General features: G+C 36.5%; 3 protein-coding genes across 6 annotated transcripts in view; 2 read left to right on the plus strand and 1 right to left on the minus strand.

Moving 5' to 3' along the window:
• The window catches only part of LOC123871481 (Fanconi anemia group J protein homolog), a 69,431-nt gene extending 65,470 nt beyond the window's left edge, over positions 1-3,961 (plus strand). For 2 of the 3 annotated variants that reach the window (XM_045915328.1, XM_045915329.1), the window contains exons 17-19: positions 331-455; positions 1,350-1,476; positions 2,163-2,802. In XM_045915328.1, coding sequence (XP_045771284.1) covers positions 331-455; positions 1,350-1,476; positions 2,163-2,258 — 348 coding nt within the window. In that variant the 3' untranslated portion in view covers positions 2,259-2,802. Of the gene's footprint in view, positions 1-330; positions 626-1,349; positions 1,477-2,162; positions 2,803-3,949 lie in introns of those variants that run through there. The other variant, XR_006797275.1, reaches the window with a different exon arrangement.
• LOC123871482 lies at positions 3,650-9,860 on the minus strand. The gene is made up of 11 exons (XM_045915331.1): positions 9,630-9,860; positions 9,273-9,543; positions 8,992-9,154; positions 8,809-8,885; positions 8,522-8,652; positions 7,949-8,091; positions 6,644-7,746; positions 5,944-6,107; positions 5,324-5,433; positions 4,700-4,803; positions 3,650-4,029 (listed from the first exon to the last, which is right to left on the minus strand). Exons 1-11 carry the CDS (start codon positions 9,660-9,662, stop codon positions 3,944-3,946), a joined length of 2,385 nt encoding a protein of 794 aa, XP_045771287.1. The 5' UTR covers positions 9,663-9,860; the 3' UTR covers positions 3,650-3,943.
• A 492-nt stretch (positions 9,861-10,352) lies between these two features.
• Positions 10,353-12,881, plus strand: LOC123871484 (transport and Golgi organization protein 2). Of its 2 annotated transcripts, XM_045915333.1 has the most exons (6): positions 10,357-10,599; positions 10,760-10,873; positions 11,569-11,689; positions 11,987-12,208; positions 12,552-12,650; positions 12,742-12,881. In XM_045915333.1, exons 1-6 carry the CDS (start codon positions 10,458-10,460, stop codon positions 12,866-12,868), a joined length of 825 nt encoding a protein of 274 aa, XP_045771289.1. In that variant the 5' UTR covers positions 10,357-10,457; the 3' UTR covers positions 12,869-12,881. The 2 variants fall into 2 exon arrangements, with proteins under 2 accessions (XP_045771290.1, XP_045771289.1); XM_045915334.1 differs by lacking the exon at positions 10,760-10,873 and having other exon boundaries at positions 10,353-10,599.
• Positions 12,882-12,942: the final 61 nt, after the last annotated feature.

Raw genomic sequence — 12,942 nt, forward strand, 5'->3', positions numbered from 1 at the left:
ATGCGAGTGTGTTAGCGTGTTTTTTTTTTAAAGACCATTAGCCATGGAAAGGGGAATATTAGTCATGATAATGACTACTAAGCGTAAAGCTTGTGCTTGGAGTAGAGACGACAATAGAGCAACGGGTGGGGTTTTGAACCTCCAACCTTTCGGTATTCAGTCCGCTCCTCAACCATTGAGCTATTGAGGCTTTGACACGGAACAAACCCGACAAAAATAGGGGAAAAGTGTGAAGCTGAGAAGAATATGTGCGACGATTCTACATTTGCGGTTGTCGCGCAATCGTGAAATTTATGTTTGGAAGAATGTGATGGTTGAAATTGTTCGTAGATCGGAGTGCCGTACCCCAACAAATACGACATAGCGGTGAGCGAGAAGATGAAGTACAATGACAAGTATCTCAAAGAGAAAAACCTGCTGTCGGGCACAGATTGGTACTTAGTGCAGGCATATAGGTGAGTATAGTCCGTACAAAATGTCTTCTCACGCGCCATTTTAACTCTATGGGTCACCTTTCATGTCAAAAGTACGGCTCACCTTTAAAATAAGGACTAAAATCGCACTTGTGACCTGACATTTGACACATAAGTTAAAATAGCACGTGAAAAGTCATTTTTTATGCATCGTTTTGTTCGGTGCTGATTTGTGTGATATCAAATAGAGAAATTGATAAATTCCCTATTGCCCCACAAAATATACTAAAAATTACATTCAAAGTTAAACGCCAGACACCGAGGTGATTCCAACACAAAGACCTAAAATTCTAAACAACAATAAATTTTGAAAAAGTATTACTCGCCATATTGTTATGCTGTGTGTCAACTGTCATGTCAAAAATTTTAGTCCTTGATACTCCATACTTTCGACGTAAGAGTTATGGCGAGTCGTTTTTTATGCATTAACCAGCTTTAATAGTTAAATAGTTAGAATAAAATGGATGTGACTTATAGACGGACGCGATAAAGGTGGTTTCGTGTTTTTTTTAGCATGATTTACATTAGCATTAGTTGGGGCAGACGTGTTCTGGAGTGGAGACCGCGTACCGGTAAGCGCCGTGTGGGACGACTTCCAGCCCGCTGGACCGATGACCTGAAGAAGTTGCAGGGAGCGGGTGGATGAGGAAGGCGGAGAACCGTGTTTGGTGGCGCGCTCTTGGAAATACCTATTTCCAGTAGTGGACGCTTACAGGCTGATGGAATGGAATAGAATAGAATAGAACAGTAGCAGCTTATCGACGCGAAATTCTAAAATTTACGTAGTATATTGACCACAAAATTTTCGCGCAAAAATCGCAAGATTGTTCGAGAATTCTTGCGAATCTTTTCCTAAAATGGTACAAACGTTTTCAGAGCGCTAAACCAGGCCGTGGGTCGCTGCGTGCGGCACAGCGGCGACTGGGGCGCGGTGCTGCTACTGGATGCACGCTTTCGCGAGCACTACTTCACGCAACACCTGTCCGCCTGGGTCAAAGAATATGTGAGTTGTTACGTTTTTACCCGAGAAGGGTTATGATTTTAGCAGTCTATGTATGTATGTAGGTATGTACGTACATGTAGGTTTGTATTTATGTGTTTCACCGTAGCGCCTAAACTACTGAGCCGATTTGACTATAAGAAAGTGGGTCTGCAAAAATTATTTTTGCTATTGTATCGAGTCGGGTAGGATATCTAATGAAAGAGGAAAGAATTCCGAGTTCATTAATATAAATACGTATAGTACAATGTTCAAATGTACTTACCGAGCGACCGAAAATAGTTCGCGGTTAGTAGTCGGGCTGTTTAACTTTATTATTTCACGAATTCTACAATCCTGTATTAGGTAGGTAATGTCCTTAACATCCCGGCAAAGGTTAACAACTCATACTTTTAATGATACCATGAAAAATTAGCTTATATTACACTAGCGATTTTACAATTTTCGTAGGGTTCTGAATTGTTTTGATCAATATTTTTTTTTTCAAAAATATCAAAACAAGAAGCCTGTGTCATTCAAGAATTTTCAAAATCGGTTCAGTAGTTTCTTTGTAATCATTATAGAATAAAATAATACGTTGCATAACTCAGCTCTTAACTATAAAATAATGACGTCAAAACTGCATAGCAACTTTATAGAACTCTAGATTATTCATTAACGTGTTAATACGATATGTTTTTTTTTTTCAGTTGGGATGTAATCACCACACCTTCAACAGTCTAGTCAATGGCACAAATAGCTTGAAATCATTTATGGAGGAAATGACGCGGAGGGAAAATAAATGATTTCGTTTTATGAGAAACACATTAATAGAATAAGTTTTATTTTTAAAATATTTTTTGTTTTGACTATCATGATCCAAATCTATTGTCTATGGTGCCAATTCAAGGTGACCCCAAAAATAATGGGATAAAGAAACTTTATCTATATACTTGTTCCTTAAATCATGTGTTTTATTTTAATTGACAAGTTGAGTAAAAGGTAGGTAGGTAGGTTGAGATGTATCTGTGATGAGAATCAATCGCATATATCATTTTTCAAATTTTGTGGCGTGTACAGTATCAGTTTTCACTTAAGGTCAACACACAAGGGCTGTTAAATACCGACGGGTCTAAGATTCAGATGTATAGAGCGTACTTTGACCTTGCTCAGACTTAAGACATGGTTAAAACGAGACAACGATAAATCGCTGACATAAATCCGTCTCATTTTGACTGAAACTTAATTCAGAACAAAGGCAAAGTACGTTACAATTTAACTGTGATGTAAAATGACTTGTTTGTATGTTACATTTTTGTAAAAATTATGAAATTAGAATTATTCATTGTATTTGTTATACAAAGATTTTCCATTTTAAATTCTAGCAAAATTCTAAGTTGAAAAATTCACGATCTCGAGTCTACTAAACAAGTAATAATAGACGAAATCGGTAAAATATTTTGAAAAAAGCGTTTTCAGTCTTGTGATTTTAGTACAGTAAGGTTTTTTTATACAAATAATATAATGTAAATATATATTCTAATGAAGAAAAAACAAACCCTGCTGTGCTGCGTTTTGTATGACTGTGCTGTTTACCATATTAGAAAGGATCACGTGATACGTGCTGGCGCGCTCGGCATCGCATTGCCCAACTTGCTCAGTCTTCCGTCTATCTCGCTTGCACTTGTGCGCATTCATGACGGAGTCGCACACCACACGGCGCGTTTCGATGTTGAGTAGAGAAACCAGCACCAGAAAGTTAGCTTAACTGAGCACGGCAAAGCGCAGCATAGCTCGATGTTGATTGGTCACCCTTAGGCGCCATCTCCACAGACGAAAGAATCGCTGCGATAGTCTCGCCGTGCCACCAAATTCGATACAACTCTTGGGCTGAGATTATAGAGCGCACTTTGACTTAAGACACTTAAAACGAGACAGCGTTATATCACTGGCATTTTGTCTCGTCATAACTGAAACTTAAGTCTGAGCAAAGTTAAAGTACGCTCTATAAATCTCAGCCTTATAGGCCAATCTCCACAGAGCGATACTATCGCTTACAATAGTAGGTCGGACTTTGCGAGTCCCTTGCCCGTGGAGATGGCGCCTTACACGTAGGCCGGCGAATGCCGGACGCGGTAAAGTGTAAGCTGTGGTGCTGCTGTGGTGTCAAAGAGAGCCTTAAAAAATAAAATCCTTGTTTTTCTATAACTCTTTTATTTATAACCTTAGCACCTAATTTACAATAAATAACTTAAACAATAGTCTGGCTACATCACTTTTCGACTTTACATTCATTTGTAGGGTTCCGCACTTCAAAAGGAAAAAATGAACTCAGGGATCACTTTGTTGTCTATTTGTCCGACGTGTCTGTCAAGAAAACCTATAGGGTACGTCCCATTTACACAAAAAAAAAAAAAATTAAAATGTGTTCACAAAAAAATTTACTTAATCACATATAGATGGTGCAGTCTGTCATTAACTTTAACTTCTACTAAAGAGTTAGGTATATCTTGTACGACGGTAAGGAACCCTTGGTATTCCAGTCCGACTCACACTTGACCGGATTTTTTTTGCGTCCTGCAACAAAAAAGAAATACCTATATTAAACTTACTTAATATATAAAATTACACTCTTAGTTGGAGGTGAAAATAGTTCACACATAATATTATTTGTTTTTAGTATAATTAGGTATCGTTTCACTGACACAGCTCGTAAGGTAGGGAGAGGGTTGCGGGAGGGTGACGGTTGACATAAAAATCAAGGAATTCAGCGTGGCTGTCATCTTCCCGCACCCCACCCCACCCCACGAGCCGTCTCAATCAAACGGTAAGGAGATAAGGAATACTGCCACCGACAAATCTAGTTTAATAATATGTTATTTCGTGCTCGCGCAGTATGTCTGCTAAGTATGACAAAGCAGTATAGTGACTATCCACAACAAACTGCGTTCTTGCTGAATTGTACTTTATTTCTTCGTAAAAAGAGTCGTTATTGATTTAAACGTTTTTGGGGAGTGAGCCTTCTATACTTGTGATACTAAACCCCGCAAACAGAATGTTATCGAACGTACGCTTCTGATGTTCGCAGAGTGAAACAGAAGTTCTCTCATACTAGAGAACGGGGCTAGACCCCGCAGACAGAATGTTGCCGGGTCGGACGTGCGCTTCTGATGTTCACAAAGGGAGTGAGACAGAAGTTTTGTTTCCGCCAGGGTTAGAACGGGACAGTATCAGATAAGACACTCACGGGTGGTGCAGTCGACGGAGCGCTCGTGGCGCTTGAGGTGCGACACGTGCGGGAACGACTTGCTGCAGATGTCGCACGTGTACGGCTTCTCGCCCGTGTGCGTCCTGTACACAAGTGTGTGTGTTTACATTACATAGTTATGAAGCTTCCGGTACATAAAACCGGTGCGATGGAGGATATTGAAAAGGAAATTAACAACAAGATAAAGTTGAAAACTAAAACCCGACTGCGATCGCAGTCGATCGATTTAATAAATGCTGAAATAAATATTATAGTAAAATTGTTTTTCTGTCGTTTGATATATTTTAATGTTGTAGTGCATTTATATTTATGAACTCAGAATTTTTTCCTCTTTCAGTTGACACCCCACTTGATACAATAGCAAAAAAATTTTAGAGACCTCTAGTTTTTTTCATGTAACATCCGTTAGGTCAATGTTTTTCATATAAAATGTAGCCTATGTCACCCGGACCTTTACGACGAATCGATTTACACCTCATTTATCAAAATTGGCCCAATAGTTTAGGCGCTACGGTGGAACACACAGAAGTCCGACACGACCGGCAAAAGATTAGACGTAGGCGCTTTACTACAGCGCGTAGGCTCTAATAGAATATTTCTTACCTTTTATGTATGACTAGATCACAACGCTTGTAGTACCTTCTACTGCAATCCTTCTCGTCGCAGGCGTAGGGCTTCAACCGATCGTGATCACGCTCCTTGTGGTTTTTCAGCTGTAAAGGTTATCAAATTTTAATTTAAAGGGTGCTTTCGAATTGTCAAACGAATATTCAATAGGTTGATCCCGGAAAAGCTGTATCAACCATTATTTCAATTGCAATTGTTGCGATTGGTTGAATTAATGATATTCTTGCTGCAACAATACTTTCCCTTGAGCGAGTTTCGGCCAATCAAAGGTGATTGCTATTGGCACACTGTAGCTGTCATTTTACCGTAATTAACCCCCAGAATGCGTTTTATTTGGATTTTTAACTCTGACTTAAGACACTGGTAAAACGAGACAGCATTGTATCGCAGATATAAATCTGTCTCTTCTATAACTGAAATTTAAGGTTAAGTAAAGTCAAAGTACTCTCTATAGATCTCTAACTCAATTCCGATATAGCTCAAGCAGTCTAACAGATCAGTTATTTTATGGATTGTGCGACAATCAAACAAGTCTAACAGAACGAAATCTATTTCGCTGGTTACATATTGTGGCCTGGCTAAGGGTGCTCGCTCACCATCCAGTTGGCGGGGAAGGTGCGCGGGCAGAGGTCGCAGGCGTGGGCGCGCCTCACGCGCGGCTCGTGGCGCGCGGCGCGGTGCTTGTTGAGCGTGGAGCGGTAGCTGAAGCGCGCGCCGCACACGCCGCAGCTGTGGCGCCGCAGCGACGTGGAGTGGGTCGCTGGGGGGGGACAGATGCTTAATAGCTGCGTCTATGGCTGATCCGGCTGCTGCAGCGACGGCTGAAGCGCGAAGCAAAGGCGCGGTCGGTGTGGACGCAACTGACTGATCCGGCATGGATCGGCCGGAACGTGTTGGAGCGGCGCGGCAGTTTCCTAAATATGGATCGGAGGAGTGGGATCACGTTCCGTGTGGATCGCATTCCTCCGATCTGGATCGTAGATTGTCGATACAGGATCCAGGATTGTAATACCGCCGTCCGGTCTTTTTTGTTTACAACTTAGACTCAACTTTATTGTCTACTATCTGACGCCCGCAACTTCATCCGCGTAGATTTAGGTTTTATCAAAATCCCGTAGAAACTCTTTGATTTTCCGGGATAAAAAGTAGCCTGTGTTAATTCAGCCAAATCCATTCAGTAGTTTTTGCGTGACAGAGTAATAAACATACACACATACAAACTTTCGCCTTTATAATATTAGTGTGATGATATACATTCCAAATCGGTGTGATAAAATCTGTGAAAAAAATACTTACCTATATGTGATTTGTAGTTATCTTTTCTACGAAATACTTTATTACAAACATTGCAAAGAAATGTGACATTCTTTTGTTTTCCTACTTTTGACTTGTCTTTTTTAATTTCAATTTTGTTATTGTCTTTAATAATTTCAACTTTTTCAATTATTATATTGTTTATCTTATCCTTTCCATCCTCAACTTCTGCAAGTTTGAAATCGCTTTTAATAGTGTCACAGGAATTCTTCTCTGTTTCAGATGGCACATGTTTCATATAATATGTTTGAGGTTGTATTCTCAATATAAAAGGTTGGATATTATCCAGAATTTTCTTACTTCTATCATTAAGTTCAATTTTATCTTCAGAATCTGGTATGTCTGCATTATTATTTGCGGGTTCTACATTGATGTTCAGCATATCTGTCAACTTTTCTGCATCTATTTCACTCTTTAAGCTAATTATAAACATATCATCATCTTCTGTTGAGATATACTGAACGCTATTTTCTCCTATTAATTGGTTTAAATTGGCAGCTAAGTTTGTGCTTTCTTCTAAATCAACATCGCTTTCGAATATAGTTGCGCATTCATTGACAGATACTGTGGGAGTTTGGAGTCTTTCATCATTTGGTTCAGGTGTATTCATTTGTTGCTCATTAACATTCAACAGTTCGTCTGGCAAATGTTCCGCCTTATCATTATACAGCGCATGCATGATGTCTTGATCCACACTTCTACCAACGTCGTGAAAGTCGAACATTATTTCATTATTTCTTTCATTGCCATAATCCGTTTCACTTGGGTTGTTAAATATATGACTGTTTTGCAAACTGTCGAAGTCTAAATCATTATAAAGTAGTTCATCGTCCAGTATGTGTAATTGATTCATTTCTTTAAGGAATTCTATTTGCATGAGACTATCATAGTTGTTAGTGTCGGGCATGTTCGTGTGTGTGTTTGTTTGGTTGTATGTATGCAGCATGTCTTGTTGTGTAGACATGGTCATGTAATCATCTTCTGCTGATAGAATGTCATCTACGATGTTGTCTTCAGTCCTGTTTATATCAGTATTACTTTCGCTTGCTTTATCCTCTTTGCTTCCCTCAGTATTGGTATGTTGTCTAAAAATTTACAAAATTTTTCAAACAAGTTTAAAACATATTTTTTAACTCAGCTTCAAAAACTACCAGTAAAATCGACATTTATGTATATATCTGAAATGTATTTTTGACTATACATTATACTTATGTTTATTATTTGAAAACATATCAAATTTAAAAGTAGGTTTATCAATAAAAACTAACAAGATTTAATTATATTTACCTTACATAGTGCTCAAGCAAAGCACTCTTGTATTGAAATGACATGCCACAAACTCTGCAATAGTTTTTTCTGGTAGTATCTTTATTATTGTTTTGACTTATATAAGAATTACATTTCAGTTGGTGGCGTTTGAGAGAGGCTATCTGTAACAATATAACAAACAGATAGTCATTACAGAAGCCTTTAGGTTAAGACTTTGAACTTCTATGTGGTGGACCCAGGGTTTGATCCCAAGCAAACACTTTTAATTTTTAGATATATGTATGTTTGAAACAATTTTTTTGATTTTTTAGCCTATCTGCAGTCAGTCATTTAGGAGGTATGTGTGTGTGGTATTATGTGTGTCTATAATCAGATTATATGAGTGTGTTAAGTGTGTGCATTTGAAGCAAATAAATATCACTTGTTTTAACAGTGAACGAAAACATTATGAACAAACCTGCCAGTCAATACTTGGCCAACATGGTGGACATGGCCTAAACCCTATTATTCTGAGGAGTCCCATTCTCAGTAGAGGGCCGATAATGTGTTGAGGTGATGAAGTATGGATTAAAAATACAGTCTGAAACAAACCTGAGTGAATCTGCTTTGACAGCCGATGCAGGCAAAGGGTTTTATATTGGAATGCAGCAGCATGTGCCGTTTGAGGTTGGACTTGTCCGTGAACTCTCGTTCACATGACGTGCACTTGTGCCTTCTTATATCTGTAATAAGCACATTTATAAATTGCAGACAAAATCCATTCACTCATTAAACTAAACAGTAAACTAAAATTCACATGTATTCATGTGTATTAAAATTTATTTATTAAATGGAATCTCTTGATAGTAAGATAACATAAAATAGGGTAAAGAACTCACCATTATGAAAATCTTTATGCTTTTTCAAATCTGATAGTTTATGAAAAGATTTATCACACTGGTCACACTTGTTCGGCCTGTGGAAATTTAAAATCATGATTTAATATCAATATTTACTCTATTCAAATGCTAACTGAAAAGCACTTCATTACTGCAGTAAGTAGTTATAATGATATTTTTGACCTATAATCCAAGTGTTTAGCAAACACATGTTGCTGCAGTCTCCACAGAGCTTCAAAGGCCATGGAGCATTGCAGACACTTCCACATGCGCGCCAGTGGCTTGTGCGTGAGGCAGTGCTTCATCAGCTGCTGCTTGTTGGAAAACTTTTGATCAGGACATTTATCTGAAATGATATGCATGTAGAGTAACCCAGATTGTGTAATTTTTCTTTAGTTAAACTAACATTAATCAGTTTTTCAGTAAAGTAACTTTTAGATTATATAAGAAATAAAATATATTACCACATATCCAAAGATTATCTTTAGAATGTACTCGTAGATGTCCATAATACTTCTTGGCATTATCAAAACGCTTTTGGCATATCTCACAGTGCAATGTTGTTGGTCCGTTTAAGTCAGGCTCCTCCAAAGGGCCATCGGCAGTCAAGAACTGCGCAAGGACATCGTCCGAGCCCAATAATCCACTGTGGGAGGGCAACTCATTTTGGAATTCATAATCACACTCTAGCACCTTTCTATTGAACACCAGATCCGACGTTTCAGAATCAACGAACTGTAAAGTAGAAATTGATTAGCATCAGACTATTGTAGATCAAAACATGAATATATTAATGTAAATAATGAATTAGCAATACTTACAGGCAAACTAAAAAAAGACATATTGGGCTCCATTGCAACACCAATCAATTAAGAGTAACAGTGAGTTTAGTTTGAAATGAAATGAAGCTTAATAAGCCACGTAATTACATAAAAATATCAATCATGTTTAAAAACAATGTAGGTATTCAAATTATTAAATAATAAATAATAACAAGATCTAAAATACCCAAAGGCCAAATGAACCCCAAAAAACTTAGCCACAGACCACGAACTAAGCTATTTTTCTGACATTGACATGACCATTGACTGAAAAGTTTAGTTTGACTTTTTTTAAGTTCAGCTCTGAGTTCTAGCTTTTTGGCTATAAAGCTCACTACAGACAATCAGACTTGTTGGATCCAAAAAATTATATTAGTAGGTACTTCACAATTTCCATGGTTCAAGAAGCGCATGATTGGATCTTCACTTAGGTTCCACCTAGGGTTTCACAGACCAGACCTAATGTTAGGTTCCAAGAGAAAAAAAGATTTTGATCCATAGACAGACCGAGACTTAACCATAAACATACTGTGAAGCAAGAATAGATTAAGAAATAGTTAGGTAATTTATAAATTCATGGTCTAAACTCTAAATGTTTGATTAGATATCAAAGGTCTAAATTTTGGACCTTTGAATTATCAATCCATATGTAATCCATAATCCATCGATATCGTCCATGATGTAATCACAAAAAAAAAAAAAATTCTTTCCTCTATGGTACTGATTTCTGATAAGGAATGATAAACAATGTCAATTTTGTTTTGCATATTTTGTGGAATTTTTGAACTAAAATTATTTTAACTTTTACCAATTTTAGGGCCTCAAAATATGTGCATTGTATTTATTTATAACGGAGTCAACGATGTTGAAAGCGAATATAGCCTAATTCTAATTTCAAATAGAGACGAACACTTCAATCGCCCAGCGCAATGTATGTCCCCTTGGATCGACGATTGTACTGTTTACGGAGGTATTTTGTCTTCCTTTTTGTTTTGGGCTTTGTTATAATTTAAATAACAACCATACGGATACCTTTCCAGTGTAATCTTACAGTTTTACTCTACAAGAAAAGATTGTTATTGCACGTTTTCAGTGCCAATAAAACATCACCTGAATTTTCTTTTCTCCAGGTAAAGATTTAGAACCAGGTTGTGAAGGAGGTACATGGCTGGCCGTAGCGCCAATTCGTAAAAAGCTAGGACTGCTACTAAATTTACCAGGAGTGAAAAAAGAAAATGCTAAAAGTTAGAATAATTTCCTGTTTTTATAGATATTCTTTAATAGTGTGCTGTGCAATCAAAATTTTATTTCATTACTTGCATTCCATTAGGGTATGGTCATAAATTAGAATTTCTATGTATCCTTTTCAATTTGAAAAAACTTCAGCCAGGTATAACTCCTATTTTTATTACTTGACATTTTTATTTTTAAAGACCACAAAAATATGAGATTTACGAGAAAAATAAACAGAATAATTCAGAAATCTCGAATTTAAGTGCAAGTTTAACAGTTAAAATGTGGTGCTCTTCTAAGTTGTAACACATACCTACTGAACTTCCAGTCTCTTCCTAGAGGATAGTTTGTTTGTTGCCCTTCAGTAACATACATGGTGATGGTAGAGCCATAGCAATCTAAGAAACATTTTTATCAAAATGAATGTTTTAAGAAGGTTAAAAAAAAGCGTAATATTCTTCCATGCCACACTGATCCAAGTGCTATTTAGTAGTTACTTTCCTTGAGAACAATAAAATAAAATCTCAACTTATCATTTAAGAATTATATTGAATTCACAATAATGTCCAAACAAGTTTTCCTTATTTCTCAACAAGTTAAAGATGGGACTTGGATTCTACCATCTGGTTCTACTATTGCCAGATAAATCTGCATGGCCACCATAAGGTGAGATAGCAGTCTACTAGTAATTTTATCTTATTTTCAGGCAGAGGTAGAATTGTATCAGACTATGTAAGAAGTGAAATGGGCATGACAGATTATGTTGAATGTATACACGATTATTCTATGCAGTGTAATGAATTTGTATTTTTGTCGGTTGAGATAGGGTAAGAGTAAAAATTATTATAAAAATAATACTTTCATAAAGCAAAACTATTGAGGTCTAATATTTGGTTGTAAACTGAGCATGTATCACAAAACCCTAGGCTAGTTTTGAAAATGAAAGTTTTCAGTTAAAGTACATATTGCCTCAACTGTTTTGAGTATGTGCTGTTGAATATTTCACCTCAATCAGTAAAGTTTTTGTGGGACCAACCAATTAGTTTTATATAAGTATCTCCTAAATAAATTCTAAGCTACCAAAAGTAACACCTAAATAAAAAGTACTAAAAATTTCATTTCAGGAATTTAACACCCAAAATAAAAACATACAGCAATGCAACAGATGAAGTTAACCAGTGGACTGACACATACTTGGGCTTTAGTAATTCTCTTCCCAACAGACCCTTGAAGAAAGTTGAAGCTGGCAAGAAATATCTTAAAGATATTTGCAGTAGACTAAACAAAACAAAGGATAAATCACAACTTATTGATGAACTTATTTATTTACTGAAAAACAATGAAAGGCATGTATTATATTATTTTAAAGGGTAGTATCTTATCAAAATTATAAACGTGAAAATGGATGTTTGTTGTACTCCTTCACATCACAGTGAACCAATTCACACCAATTCGGCTGGGAATAAAGCTTGTTTCCTGAATAACACAATATAGACTACATTTTATCCTGGAAAAAGAGTCACCTCAAGGTTTTTAAAGGTTTAGGACGAAGTTTCTGGCATCACCCAGATAAAAATAAAATAAAACCTCTCAATTCTATTGGAAAAGAATATTTTATTGCTGTAAGAGTTTCATAGACATATTTACTTTGAGCTAAATTGAATAATTATTTTTTTAAGTATCTTTCAGACATTTACCAGATAACCAGTTGGAGAGTAGACAACCAAATCTTTATAAAGAACTAAGTTCAATTTTTGTACACATCCCAAAAGGGAAATATGGAACAAGGTATTAACATATTATATTATTATTTTAATGCACTGTTATAATTTTTACTTATTTTAGTACATATTATATATTGTATATTTTTATTTTGCAGGGCACATACCATTATGCTTCTGAGCAAGTCAGGGCATATAGATTTGATTGAAATTAGCATGAGATCACCTATTGATGATGAAAACCCATATTGGGAAAGGAGTGAATTTCAAATTGACTTATTATAAATCTAGTCTTTAAACATAGATAACTGTGTTAGTCACTGCAATAGACATTTTAAAGAAATTAAGTTTATAAGTAT

Source organism: Maniola jurtina, chromosome 13 (genome assembly GCF_905333055.1).
Source record: "Maniola jurtina chromosome 13, ilManJurt1.1, whole genome shotgun sequence".
Lineage (NCBI taxonomy): Eukaryota > Metazoa > Arthropoda > Insecta > Lepidoptera > Nymphalidae > Maniola > Maniola jurtina.

Bases quoted from the DNA above. Each gene is read 5' to 3' on its own strand.
- LOC123871482 (XM_045915331.1), bottom strand. From the start codon at position 9,662: ATGGAGCCCAATATGTCTTTTTTTAGTTTGCCT. The intron at 9,155-9,272 runs GTAATATATTTT...ATATCATTTCAG, and splicing joins AGATAATCTTTGGATATGTG to ATAAATGTCCTGATCAAAAG. The intron at 8,092-8,521 runs GTTTGTTTCAGA...ATATTGTTACAG, and splicing joins GTCAAAGCAGATTCACTCAG to ATAGCCTCTCTCAAACGCCA.
- LOC123871484 (XM_045915333.1), top strand. From the start codon at position 10,458: ATGTGCATTGTATTTATTTATAACGGAGTCAACGATGTTGAAAGCGAA. The intron at 12,209-12,551 runs GCATGTATTATA...AGTATCTTTCAG, and splicing joins TTACTGAAAAACAATGAAAG to ACATTTACCAGATAACCAGT. The intron at 12,651-12,741 runs GTATTAACATAT...TTTATTTTGCAG, and splicing joins AAAGGGAAATATGGAACAAG to GGCACATACCATTATGCTTC.